This window comes from Moschus berezovskii, chromosome 14, assembly GCF_049115385.1.
Source record: "Moschus berezovskii isolate FMDL1 chromosome 14, NW_MosBer_1.0, whole genome shotgun sequence".
Classification (NCBI taxonomy): Eukaryota; Metazoa; Chordata; class Mammalia; order Artiodactyla; family Moschidae; genus Moschus; species Moschus berezovskii.
In genome coordinates, this window is record NC_142473.1 from 68,238,788 (window position 1) to 68,253,112 (window position 14,325).

General features: G+C 39.0%; 1 protein-coding gene across 6 annotated transcripts in view; it reads left to right on the forward strand.

The window, feature by feature from the left end:
- The window catches only part of HIPK3 (homeodomain interacting protein kinase 3), a 90,128-nt gene that overhangs the window by 64,623 nt on the left and 11,180 nt on the right, over positions 1–14,325 (forward strand). For all 6 annotated transcript variants that reach the window (XM_055423795.2, XM_055423800.2, XM_055423798.2 and 3 more), the window contains exons 4-8: positions 5,620–5,739; positions 6,838–6,924; positions 7,412–7,596; positions 8,332–8,491; positions 8,892–9,015. In XM_055423795.2, the coding sequence (XP_055279770.2) occupies positions 5,620–5,739; positions 6,838–6,924; positions 7,412–7,596; positions 8,332–8,491; positions 8,892–9,015 (676 nt within the window). The remainder of the gene's footprint in view (positions 1–5,619; positions 5,740–6,837; positions 6,925–7,411; positions 7,597–8,331; positions 8,492–8,891; positions 9,016–14,325) is intronic.

Here is a 14,325-nt window from a genome sequence, read left to right on the forward strand (position 1 = left end):
TCTTTCTGTAATTGATAGAGAAAGTAGAAAAAAATCGGTAAGAATATGAGTGATTTGAACACATGATTAACCAAGCTGACCTACTAATACAGGCATAGAGCACTACACCCAATACTGCCTGCAAAAGTGCAGGTTACATTTATTTTAAGTGCATGTGAAACATTTAAAAAAATAAAGACTTCTATGAAATGTGTTGTAATATCTCTTTTTTAACCCTTGTGGATATGTCTTTCATGTAATCTTTATTTAACATTCTAACCCAAAGTTTTTTTCCAGAGGAGGTGAAAGCGAGTTAACAGTATACCTATAGTTATATACTTCAAGGCCAAATTTGAGTCACTGGGAAAAACTATTCAGATTATTTTAATTCTTTATTATGAGCTTTCTGTTCTGTTCCTTTGATCGTCTGTGTCATGTCTTGAAGTCTTTCCAAGGCAATTACTTCTTTGAATTTTGAATTCTACAACTTGCCACTGAACCATGTTGAGAATTTTTTACATTCTATTTTTCTCATACGCCTTTATTTCTGTTTGTACACAATTGTATGTACTGTGCTTGTTTAGAGACGGCTCCCTCGTGAATTGGTGCTGTGCTTTGGATCCCTTCCTGTCTATTGTAGGCATACTGTGCCTAGTGCTGTATGTACTGAATTTGACTTACGTTTACTGGGAAAATGTCAATATCGTTCAGGAAATTAAATAATATTTTTATGGATGAATGGCAGTATTTACTTGATAAATGTTGGTTGGCCTTGCAGAATGTTTGTTAGAGTTTAGATAGAACCATATCCACAATGGCTAAAAGCCTGAATTTTTATTCAAATTTTATTTTACTTGGTAATATCAAGTTATATCTTCCGTAAGAAAAATAAAGCTCCCTATTTCAATTCCAGGGTGGGGTGAGAATCTTCAAGGAATTCTATTTCATCAAGCTATTCAGGTCTCAAAGAGCCTTTCTCAAGTAGGCTCAAATAAGAGTTCATTTATTCGTGTGTGGTGGTGGTGGTTTAGTCACTAAGTTGTGTCCGACTCTCGTGACCCCATGGACTGTAGCTGCCAGGCTCCTCTGTCCATGGGATTCTCCAGGCAAGAATACTGGATTGGGTGATTGGGTATATTTCCTTCTCCAGGGGATCTTCTTGACCCAGGGATTGAACCCTAGTCTCCTGCATTGCAGGCAGATTCTTTACCAGCTGAGCTGTGAGGGAAGGCCCATTTATGCGTGGACTATCACATAAATCGAGAATGTGCTTTACTGTGACTGGACTTTTTGAAGTCTGGAGTTGAAGGTGGTTTTGGATTCATGGCAACACTTAGAATTAGTAGGCATTGGTAGAATTTCACTTTGGTGCTAGATCATGAGTCTAATTTAGCTGCTCTGTAAGTGCTTTTTATCTGTTCTAACTTGCTATTCAAATTTTCTGCTTACTCTGGTTATGTTAGCATAGTAATCAAACTCTAGCTCTGCTTTATGCCCTTCAGCTCATCCTCCAGCGGTGTCTGGAGTTTCTTAGTTTATATTTCTGACATTGTAAATCTGATTTGCTTAGCTTAATTCTAGTTGAGTTCACAAGGCAAATTGCTTCTAAGTCTAGTCCCTACCCTTCATCCACTGGGGATGGGAGGGGCAGATAGGTGGAACAAGTTCTGTCTCTTCAAATGAATGGCAGGCATTAGGACCAAAAATAAACTTGCAGGTTCATTTGCTGTTTTTTCAGTGCTATCTCTACTTCTAAGATATGTTAACTGCTCTATTGGGTTCTTTTAGCACTGTGTTTTCTTCTTTATAATGGTACTTTCTAGTTTAATTGCATATTATGGGCTTAAATATTTATCTATTTTACTGAATTAGTGCTGTTGAAGAGTGACACCATATATTATTAATCTGCATGTCTTTATCATAATAAATGCCCTGTGTATGTTTGTTGAAATTGATATGTTGACCACCTTCCCTACTTTGAGAGACTGATGCAGCATCTGGGTTCTTTTCATTTTCTTTTTCCATAAAACAAGGAACTCAGGCACTTGGGATGCTGAGTGAGGGAAAGGGCACTGCACTTTAATGAAATGAAACTAATTTGTAAGGTGAAGATTTTAATTATCATTTCATGTAAAATTGGGGGTACAAATATACATGAACATAGACTGTTGTCAGGAGGCACATAGTCTAGCAGGGAAGACTCATGTGTAAAAATAATTGTTTTGTGTTATGAATGCATTAAAATTGCTATATTCTTGGTGTGGTGGCAGCACAGAAGAAGATGATTGCCTCTGTTTTGGTTAGGGATAGCTTTGCAAAGGAGAATTTATTGAATTGAATCTTGAAGAAGGAACAGTAAAAGATTAGCACGTTGGCTTAGTGAAGTGGCAAGGAGGGAGAGGGACAGGGACGTGATAAGTAGGAGTTAGAGAACAATCTCGGCAAGACTGGCACATGCAAGGTTCAGCAGGTGCTGGAGGGGGTTGGAATAATGGAATGTGTGACGGGCTGGGAAGAGATGAAGCGGTGCAGGGGGCAGGGGACTTGTATGCCGCGATTAGAGATTTGGAATGCAGCCTGTAGGCAGTAAAGTAATTTTATCCAGGGGAGTAACAATCAGATTTGCAGTTTACCAACATGGCTGTTAGCAATTTCTTGTTCTTGGCAATGTAAATAATAAATTGGGAATGAGTGGATGGGGTTGGAGACTGCATGGACTGTAGCCTACCAGGCTCCTCTGTCCATAGGATTCTCCAGGCAAGAATACTGGAGTGGGTTTCCATTTCCTTCTCCAGGGGATCTTCCCGACCCAGGGATTGAACGCACGTCTCCTGCATTGGCAGGCAGATTCTCTACCACTGAGCCACCAGAGAAGCCCATTAGGGAGGCATGTAGACTAATTAGAAAGCTGTAGACTGTGAGACTGTATAACTAGAATTGAAGAAGATCTGAAAGAGGAATGGAGAGGAGGGATAGTTATGAAAAATACAAATGAGATAAAATTGTTGAGTTTTGGTTGTTGGGAAGATGGTGATGTGGGAGAGGTAATTGTCAGGCATCAATTTCGGGTTTCTGATTCAAGCATTGTGATAGTGATCACCAAAGGGGAAACACCTGACGTTTTAACAGGTTTAAGAAAAATCAGTTTAGAATGTATTCACTTTGAGGTACAAAAGGCCTTCCAAATGGAGAGTTTCACTTAAGCAGTTAGATCTCCAGAGCGAGAGATAAATATTTAGACATAGAATTAGAGATAAAGCTATGGAAGAAGGCAGTTAAAGAGTGCCAGGAAGTAGGAAGACAACTAGAAAAGAATGATGTGGAAATGAAAGGCACAGTTTTTTAAGTGAAAAGATAATAGCTAATAGTCTTAAAGTAAAATAAGGTTATGGTTTTTCCCATGGTCATGTATGGATGTGAGAGTTGGACTGTGAAGAAAGCTGATCGCCGAAGAATTGATGCTTTTGAACTGTGGTGCTGGAGAAGACTCTTGAGAGTCCCTTGGACTGCAGGGAGATCCAACCAGTCCATTCTAAAGGAGATCAATCCTGGGTGTTCATTGGAAGGACTGATGCTAAAGCTGAAACTCCAATACTTTGGCCATCTCATGCGAAGAGTTGACTCTCTGGAAAAAGACTCTGATGCTGGGAGTGATTGGTGGCGGGAGGAGAAGGGGACGACAGAGAATGAGATGGCTGGATGGCATCACTGACTCGATGCACATGAGTTTGAGTGAACTCCGGGAGTTGGTGATGGACAGGGAGGCCTGGCGTGCTGTGATTCATGGGGTCGCAAAGAGTCAGACACGACTGAGCGACTGAACGGAACTGAAGATAAGGTTTAATATTCAACTATTAAATGTTTCAGTTAATGACAGAACATCACTTATCTTAATATCGTTTTGTGAGAGTAATAGAATTCTAATTGTTGTGTGTTGAGCTTAGAATGAAAAGGAAAGTATAGATTATTATTTTAAGACTTACTCAATTAAATGTTTCAAATAGTTAAGGGAGTTTTTTGTTTTTAGGCGGAAGATATTAAACATTTTTGTAGATTGAGGATAAAAATCTCATATAGAAGAAGAAATAGAAGATACAGGAGAGGATAGAGTAGTTGTCTTCTAGGTTTAAAGAAAGAACCCTACGTTTTCAAACACAATTTCAATGGGTTAAGCCTCTGTTTATTTCCTGTGCTGCTCAGTTGTTGAGTTGGGGAACAGATATTTGAGGGGGAACAGTTATTTTAGGGCCAACTATGTACCAGACACTGTTATGGGTGTATATGTAAAGAAACAGAACAAAGTCCTTAATAGAAGGTAAATGTGCAGAATGTCAGATGGTAAAAAGCACTGTGGAGAAAAATACAACAGAGAAGGGGAGCTAGGGGTACTGAAGAGGGGAGAGCTTGTCCTCATTTATTGGTGGGTCATGGAAGGCCTCATGAATAAGGTGACATTTGAGCTGAGAGCTGACGGAAGCGAACCACAGCCATACAGGTGGATGGGGGAAGAGTGTTGCAACAGAGTGATATTAACTTCAGAGGCCCTGAGGCTGGAGCTTTTCAGTGTCCTCCTGAGAGAGCTCATCTGTGCTTGTGTTTCTTCCCCTACCGACCCAAACACACATAAGTCATGACATAGACGCATCCATGCCCTCCAGTGTTCCCATAGTCCTATTTACCCAGTCAGGTTAACTTGTCACTGAGTCAAGTAGCTTGCCAATTTCCTGTGTAGATTTCCTCAATTTCTCCAGTGGTTTCCCAGTATTACCTCTCAGATTAAAATCCAAACTTTTTAAACTATCAATAAAGCCCTTTGCCTACTAGATCTATTTCATCTCTTGCCATTTCACCCTTGGTGAACCTCAAGTCTCTCAATGTGTGGTTATATTCTTTTTATTTTCCGTATTATAATCTTGAAAGTGTTACTTGCTCAGTTGTGTCTGACTCTTTGCGATCCCATGGACTATAGCTGCCAGTCTCCTCTGCCTATGAGATTTACCAGGCAAGAATACTGGAGTAGGTTGCCATTTCCTTCTCCAGGGTATCGTCCTGACCCAGGAATTGAACCTGCATCTCCTGCATTAGCAGGTGAATTCTTTGCTGTCTGAGCCACCAGGGAAGCCTTATATCATAACAGATCATATTTCTCCCTCCTTCAGGGCTAACAAATTGTTTGTTCTTTACTGCCCGATTTGAGCATCACCTCTTTTGGAACTTTATATGACTACCGTTATTTTATGTGTCTCTTCTTTGCCTTCTCATAAGGCATGCCTTTATTATACCTGTATTACATATATTACACTGCCTTATAATTGCTTACTTGTATCTTCTCCACTAGAGTAAGAGACACGGGTTCGATTCCTGGGTTGGGAAGATCCCCTGGAGGAGGGCAAGGCAGCCTACTCTAGTATTTTTGCCTGGAGAATCCTATGGACACGGGATCCTGGCAGGCTACAGTCCATAGGGTCACACTACTGAAGTGACTTAGCAGGCACGCAGACTGATTTCTTAGGGCACACACACTACATCATTTAATTCTTGACCTAACATCTATCTTAGTGTCTGATATATTATAGCTATTCAATTAATGTCTTAGTGCAATAAAAGAATAACTTTTCTCTTTTGTAAATTCTCTTTCAGATTCGATACATTTCTCAGACTCAAGGTTTACCAGGAGAACAGTTGTTAAATGTGGGTACAAAATCCACAAGATTTTTTTGCAGAGAAACAGATCTCTCCCATTCTGGTTGGAGATTAAAGGTAACTCACTTAAAAAAATATTTAGAAAAACAGTTTTCAAAGATGCCTTATTAAAAAGCATAGACATTACTTTGCCAACAAAGGTCTGTCTAGTCAAGGCTATGGTTTTTCCAGTGGTCATGTATGGATGTGAGAGTTGGACTGTGAAGAAAGCTGATTGCCGTAGAATTGATGCTTTTAACTGTGGTGCTGGAGAAGACTCTTGAGAGTCCCTTGGTCTGCAAAGAGACCCAGCCAGTCCATTCTAAAGGAGATCAGTCCTGGGTGTTCATTGGAGGGACTGATGCTAAAACTGAAACTCCAGTACTTTGGTCACCTCATGTGAAGAGTTGACTCACTGGAAAAGACTCTGATGCTGGGAAGGATTGGGGGCAGACGGCAGAGAATGAGATGGCTGGATGGCATCACCGACTTGATGGGACATGGGTTTGAGTGAACTCCAGGAGTTGGTGATGGACAGGGAGGCCTGGTGTGCTGTGATTCATGGGGTCGCAAAGAGTCGGATACGACTGAGCGACTGAACTGAAGATGCTTTATGTTCATGGATAATACTCTCTGTGCCTATTTTAATTTTATTACATTTGTTTCTTTTGAGTTTTCTTTTTTGCCATCCCCCAATCCCGCTTTTAATAAGGAGAGTCTTTTCTGATTAACTTAACTCATTCTCTAACCTGGCAACACAATTAGGAATGCGTTTTAAATAGTTTAAAAAATTTTAATGTGTATAATTTTGAGTTCTTCTGTACCCAGCTCTACATTTATCAAGCTTTATGGGACAGGGTTGAACCTAACCACTTACTATGTAACCCAAGTATATAATTCTATTCCCAGGATCAGTAAATGCTTAATGATTAACTTCAGTAATTTTTTAGGGAATTTATCTATGTGTGTGATTTTATCTGTATATTTTTTTACCTGAACCTGAATGTCTCATTTTCTGTTTACTTTTAAAAATTATATTTTGATAGTTATTCTTTTGAAACTACTCCTTGCCTTAGAATATTCAGTATATTAGACTAAGTGTGCCAGAATTGAAGAAATAAAGAATTTACAAATGGTAGTAATAAGATATTTTCCTTCTCTGATATATTCAATAAGACACTGGAAGAACATGAGGCAGAGACAGGAATGAAGTCTAAAGAAGCCAGAAAGTACATATTCAACAGTCTGGATGATATAGTGCATGTGAGTACCACAGTCACATTTGTCAAGTTTTCAGGCATATAAATTGGTGGACTGAATGCCAAGAATGCCAAAACACATTAATCATTTTCTACATGACAGAGTGCTTGCTGTTTTTAAGCTCTTCAAATGAAATTGATTCTAAGGTTTCAGAAGCTAAATTTCATTCACCTTTATCAAATATTTGATTTGTATTATCCTGTTCTTCAGTATTTTCTTTAAAAAGGAAAACCCTAGCAAATATATTTCTTTTACTTACATCTCTCTAGAATTGAATGTTTGTTTAGTTAGAACAGTTTCCTGCCCCCTGTTTTGAATGCTTTTTGATACCTCAAAATATTTTTTAGGTGTGTTCTCTCTCATTTGAAAATAATTGTAGTTCTTTGTTCTTTCCTGTGTTGAGATTTTCTTTTTTTGAATTGTGAGACTTAAATGTATACTACAGTTATGGCTTATTTTTATTTGATGTCTTGAAATTTTGATTTTGCAGGTGAACACAGTGATGGATTTGGAAGGAAGTGATCTTTTAGCTGAGAAAGCTGATAGAAGAGAGTTTGTTGGTCTGTTGAAAAAAATGTTGCTGATTGATGCAGATTTAAGAATTACTCCAGCTGAGACTTTGAACCATGCTTTTGTTAATATGAAGCATCTTCTTGATTTCCCTCATAGCAACCAGTATGTTACTGTAAAATGTTTTAAAATGATTCTGAAGAAATGGTAATCTATAGTAAACCAGTTTGTTAGAAAAATGATGCAGTTTCTTCATTAAATATAAGTAAACTGAGTCAAAAGAGGTTAAGCTAACTTGACCAAGTTCACATAGACAGTAAATTGCAGAGTAGAACTAGAATGCAAATCTAAATCACAGTCCAGTGTTCTTTTTCTGAAATAGCATACTGAAAATGACTGAGTGATCCCACTCTTACATGATATTGTTACCTTAATGACTGGACATATTTATAATTAAAGAGTTAAGTTTTTCCTCCTTCAGTTTTGAGTCCTGCAAACTCCAAATTGAATAACTTCTTTTTTCAGTTTCCCTTCACACCATTTGCTTTTCTCCTCCATTCCCCCGCCCCCGTTTCCTCTCTTCTTGTGGAAGAAGGTTTTTTAATGGGTTGGTGAAGAAGAATATATGCCCAAATTGAAATGCGGGTCACAAATTATAGTGTGCTCACCAAAATGTGCACTGTTGCTTTACTGTCTCAAGAAAATGTTTCAGATAGAAGCGTATGCTTCTGCTTGCTTCAAACTTCCATCTTATAGGATTTCCTGGTAGACGTAGTATTGGGAATCTTCAGATTAAGTGCAAGCCATAAACTTTTTTTTTTTTTTTAAAGAATAATTTTTAAACTATTCTAAACATTTAAAAAATAATATGACCATTACTGTTCACTTTTTCTTTTGCAGTGTAAAGTCCTGTTTTCATATTATGGATATTTGTAAGTCCCATCCAAATTCATGTGATGCAAATAATCACAATACAACTTCACTTTTAAGACCAGTTGCTCCAAGCAGTACTACTAATCTGGCAGCAAATTTTACTAAAATTGGCACATTAAGAAGTCAGGTAAGAACTTACAGTATTTGGTCATTTTTGCTTCTCTTTTATTTAACAGTTAATCATTTTGCTTTTGAAATATGCATAAGTTTCCATATCAGCACTTCCAGTGCTGATGAGGTCTTACTGTGGCTGTTCTATTAAATCTCTAATATTTCAGGGTAACAGTTGGAACATATCTACTCATTTATTTTTTCCTTCACCTTTTATTCTTTCAATACAATCTACTGGCTCTTCTGTGTCTTCAGTCTACAAGAAGTAGACTTCAGTAAGATCAATTTCTGGGTCCATCTTTATCATAGAATTATGGTTTTTTAAAATGCGTTTAATTTCTACTTACAAAGCTTGTGTACACAGTTATTAGAAGCCTGCTCTGTATAGTGAGTGCCGTGTCCATCAATTGTTCTAGGCATTGACCACATCTGCTCACTCAGTTGTGCACCATGGGATTCCTCTGCAGGCCGGAACCGCTCATTTTGGTTGTGGTGATGCTTTTCAGCAGACACTGATTATCTGTCCCCCAGCTATTCAAGGTATTCTTTTATTTAAATTACACTTTGAGTTTTGGCATGCATTATTTTAAAATAAGTTTAGGCATCTGTTCATTAGATATATACTGCATGGGTTTTGTTACATTTAATGCTACATTTGAATTTAAGCTGGTCAGTAACCTTTAAACCACTGATAAACTCATTAATTGACTGGAGTTCCATTGTAGTCATCATTAACAAAATGGATCATTTGACAGTTGTATTTCCTGTAGAGTCTAACATGATAAAATACTTCAGTAGGAATTAATGAACTATGAAAGCTGTAGATTGTCCTATGCTGGGTAAAACTGCTCCAGATATTCAGGTTAATATCTGCGTGTCATCTCTAGACATTCAGTTCCGTTCAGTTCAGTCGCTCAGTCGTGTCCGACTCTCTGCGACCCCATGAATCACAGCACGCCAGGCCTCTCTGTCCATCGCCAACTCCCGGAGTTCACCCAAACTCATGTCCATAGAGTCGGTGATGCCATTCAGCCACCTCATTCTCTGTCGTCCCCTTCTTCTCCCTCCCCCAACCTTTCCCAGCATCAGAGTCTTTTCCAGTGAGTCAACTCGTCGCATGAGGTGGCCAATACCGTGACCGAAAGCTCAGATCTTTATGTTTTGGTCAAAGGATTTCTTTCCTAAAATATTGTAGTCTTGTTCTTTACCCATAGCTTAGTTTTTACTTTTTTAAATATTGATTTTTATCAAATTGCCCTTATTTAGTTAAACATATTAAATCCTCAAATGAGATAATGACTGAATACCTTTGAGGAGGCATAAATTCTCACACTGAGGAACTTCTCTGTGGTAAGAGAATGATAGCAGTGAACTTTTTGACTGGAATAACTAGAATAAAGTCCTCTTTCCTAGGTCCTTTACTAGCATCTTGTCCCTGCTAGGCTGTAACGTCTAAATCTTAAAATCAAGAGATTTCAGATGGGCCTGAAAGGACTGTTTGAAGTGTTGTAATGCTGTTAATAATAAGTGAGAACTCTTGGTGCTAAGTCGGGATGCCTGGGACCTAGTTCTTGTTTCCTCTATTTGCTCTGCCATCCCAGACAAGTTTGTTATCTTGCTTCAACCTTAGTCAAAGAAAACAGATGGAATGGCTACTCTCTTGATCATTTCCAGCTCTAATATTTCTGGATTCTGAAGGTGATGTTTTAAATATTTATTTGATTTAAGGATGTGAGCAACTTTTTGAAGTTTTTATTTTAATCTCCTGCACAGTATTTAAAAATCTCCAAGAATATGTTAGTTGACTTGCTTGACGAGTAATGAGATGTGAAAACATGGCAGCTCTTCAGCCGCTTCGGTTCTACCAGGGTAGCTTTGGTCTGTTATCTGTGACAGTGACACATGGCTTATCTGGTAATAAAAATACCTATAGCATATTGTCAACACTCTTAAAGATGCTGTTGTGTTTCTTTGTTTTTCTTCAACTGTTATTATAAAAATTTTGAACATATAGAGAAATTCAAATAATAGTAATGCCTTCTACTCTAGATTCAACAAGTATTAACATGTTATATTTATTCTCTCTATTACACATACACACACTGTTAATAGTAAATCAAAGATGTTTTACTTCTAAATAGTTGAGCACACAAAACTGACGCTTTTTTTTTCAATAAGTTACTACTTAAGTGGTATCTTAACAAATACATTTTCATATATATGTGTTTAATCTGTATTGCGGAGAAGGCAATGGCAAGCCACTCCAGTACTCTTGCCTAGAAAATCCCATGGATGGAGGAGCCTGGTAGGCTGCAGTCTGTGGGGTCGCTAAGAGTTGGACACAACTGAGCAACTTCACTTCACTTCAATAGATGGTTGCTTCCTTGGTGACTCAGTGGTAAGGGATCCACCTGCAGTGCAGGAGCCATGGATTTGATCCCTAGATTGGGAAGATCCCCTGGAGGAGGAAATGGCAGGTCACCCCAGTATTCTTGCCTAGGAAATCCATGGACAGAGGAGCCTGATGGGCTATAGTCAGACAGGACTTAGTGACTAAACAGCAAAAAGTAGATTGTTAGGTTCTGTCTCTTTCTTCCATGTACCAAAATTAATTTGGGGATTGCCTTCTACCTACAGTGTGGTGTGTCTCATCCAAATTTGGAGTAGCAGGAACTTCCCTAACCTGTCCATGGTTAGAATTCTGGGCTTGCGCTTCTTGGGGGCCCTGGTTTGATCCTTGGTGGGTAAATTAACATCCTGCAAGCCATAATACGTTAAGAGCTGTGAGTGGTACATAACAAGGATAACAGAAGGAAAAGGAGATGGTCTCAGACTCGTTAACTCATCAGATTTCAAGAACAGTAGTTTTGGAATTAATAATAAGACAAAGCAGAATATTTGTTCACTTACTGAACTAATAGGTATGGTTGCAGCAGCATAACAGGCAGGCTTTATATGTTGTCTCTATATCTTAGTATAGTGGCTGCTTAGAAAGGAAAGTTTTCCCTCTAATCCATTTTGGCATTTCTGTAGAAAATCCCAGTGTTGGTCTTCCTACCCCTATATCTCATAACGTGCCAGTCTGTTTTGAAGATATGAGTGCAGTTGTACAGTAGTTTGAACATTCTTTGGCATTGCCTTCCTTTGGGCTTGGAATGAAAACTGACCTTTTCCAGTCCTGTGGCCACTGTTGAGTTTTCCAAATTTTCTTATGTATTGGGTGCAGCACTTTCACAGCATCATCTTTTAGGATTTTAGATAGTTCAGCTGGAATTCCATCACCTCTGCTAGCTTTGTTCATACTAATGCTTCCCAAGGTCCACTTGACTTCACACTCCAAGATGTCTGGCTTTAGGTGAGTGACCACACCAGTGTGGTTATCATGGTCATTAAGACCTTTTTTGTATAGTTCTGTGTATTCTTGCCATCTCTTCTTAATATCTTCAGCTTCTGTTAGGTCCTTGCTATTTCTGTCCTTTATTGTGCCCATCTCTGCATGAAATGTTCCCTTGATATCTCCAATTTTCTTGAAGAGATCGCTAGTCTTTCCCATTCTATTTTTTTTCCTCTATTTCTTTGTGCTCATTTCACATGCTAGCAAGGTAATGCTCAAAATCCTTCAAGCTAGGCTTCAGCAGTATGTGAACAAAGAACTTCCAGGTGGATAAGCTGGATTTTAAAAAGGCAGAGGAACCAAATATCAAATTGCCAATATCGTTTGGATCATAGAGAAAGCAAGGGAATTCCAGAAAAACATCTTACCTTTGTGCTTCATTGACTACGTGAAAGTCTTTGACTGTGTGGATCACAACAGACTATGGAAAATTCTTAAAGAGATGGGAATACCAGACCAATTTATCTGTCTCCTGAGAAACTTGTATGCAAGTCAAGAAGCAACAGTTGGAACAGGACATGGAATAACAGACTGGTTCAAAATTGGGAAAGGCTGTAGCTTACTTAACTTCTTTACAGAGTACATCATGCAAAATGCAAGACTGGGTGAATCAAAAGCTGGAATCAAGATTACCAAGAGAAATATTGACAAACCTCAGATATGCAGGTGATACCACACTGTTGGCAGAAAGGGAAGAGGAACTAAAGAGTTTCTTGATGAGGCTGAAAAGGAGAGTTAAAAAGCTAACTTAAAACACAATGTTTAAAAAATGAAGATCATAGTATCTGGTCCCATCACATCATGGCAAGTGGGTGGGGAAAATGTGGAAACAGTGACAGATTTTATTTTCTTGGGCTCCAGAATCACTGTGTATGGGAACTGCAGCCATGAAATTAAAAGACACTTTCTCCTTGAAAGGAAAGCTATGACAAACTTAGTATATTAAAAAGGAGAGACATCACTTTGTCAACAAAGGTCCATAAGTCAAAGCTGTGGTTTTTCCAGTAGTCATGTACAGATGTGAGAATTAGACCATAAAGAAAGCTGAATGTCGAAGAACTGATTGATGCTTTTGAATTGTGGTGCTGGGGAAGACTCTTGAGAAGTCCCTTGGACAGTAAGGAGATAAAACCAGTCAGTCCTAAAGGAAATCAATCCTGAATATTCATCGGAAGGACTGATGCTGAAGCGCCAATTCTTTGGCCACCTGATGTGAAGAGCTGGAAAAGATTCTCGACAGTGGGAAATATTGAAGGCAGGAGAAGAAGGGGATGACAGTGAATGAGGTGGTTGGATGGCATCACCAACACAATGGACGTTGAGTTTGAGCAAACTCTGGGAGATAGTGAAGGACAGGGAAGCCTGATGTACTGCAGCCCATGGGGTTGCAAAGAGTCAGATGTGACTTTATGACTGAAAGACAGCAACATTTCGATGAAACATTTTAAAATGATTATTGAGTAGCAGTTATGGTACCATTATAGCTTGTATTTTAAAATAAAATTTATGTTTGTTGTACTTCACTTTATATTTTTTTCTTTGGCGCTATATTGTTTAAGCATGCGTTTCATGTATTTTAGATATATAGATGTAATATGTTCAGTTCAGTTCAGTCGCTCAGTCGTGTCCAACTCTTTGCGACCCCATGAATCACAGCACGCCAGGCCTCCCTGTCCATCACCAACTCCTGGAGTTCACTCAAACCCATGTCCCATCAAGTCAGTGATGCCATCCAGCCATCTCATTCTCTGTCGTCCCCGTCTCCTCCCGCCCCCAATCCTTCCCAGCATCAGAGTCTTTTCCAGTGAGTCAACTCGTCGCATGAGGTGGCCAGAGTATTGGAGTTTCAGCTTTAGCATCAGTCCTTCCAATGAACACCCAGGATCGATCTCCTTTAGAATGGACTGGTTGGCTCTCCTTGAAGTCCAAGGGACTCTCAAGAGTCTTCTCCAACACCACAGTTCAAAAGCATCAATTCTTCAGCGATCAGCCTTCTTCACAGTCCAACTCTCACATCCATACGTGACCACTGGAAAATCGATAGCCTTGACTAGACGGACCTTTGTTGGCAAAGTAATGTCTCTGCTTTTTAATATACTGTCCTAGGTTGGTCATAACTTTCCTTCCAAGGAGCAAGCGTCTTTTAATTTCATGGCTGCAATCAGCATCCGCAGTGATTTTGGAGCCCAGAAAAATAAAGTCCGACACTGTTTCCACTGTTTTTCCATCTATTTCCCATGAAGTGATGGGACCAGATGCCTTGATCTTTGTTTTCTGAATGTTGAGCTTCAAGCCAACCTTTTCACTCTGCTCTTTTTCTTTCATCAAGAGGCTTTTGAGTTCCTCTTCATTTTCTGCCATAAGGGTGGTGTCATCTGCATATCTGAGGTTACTGATATTTCTCCCGGCAATCTTGATTCCGACTTGTGCTTCTTCCAGCTCAGCGTTCCTCATGA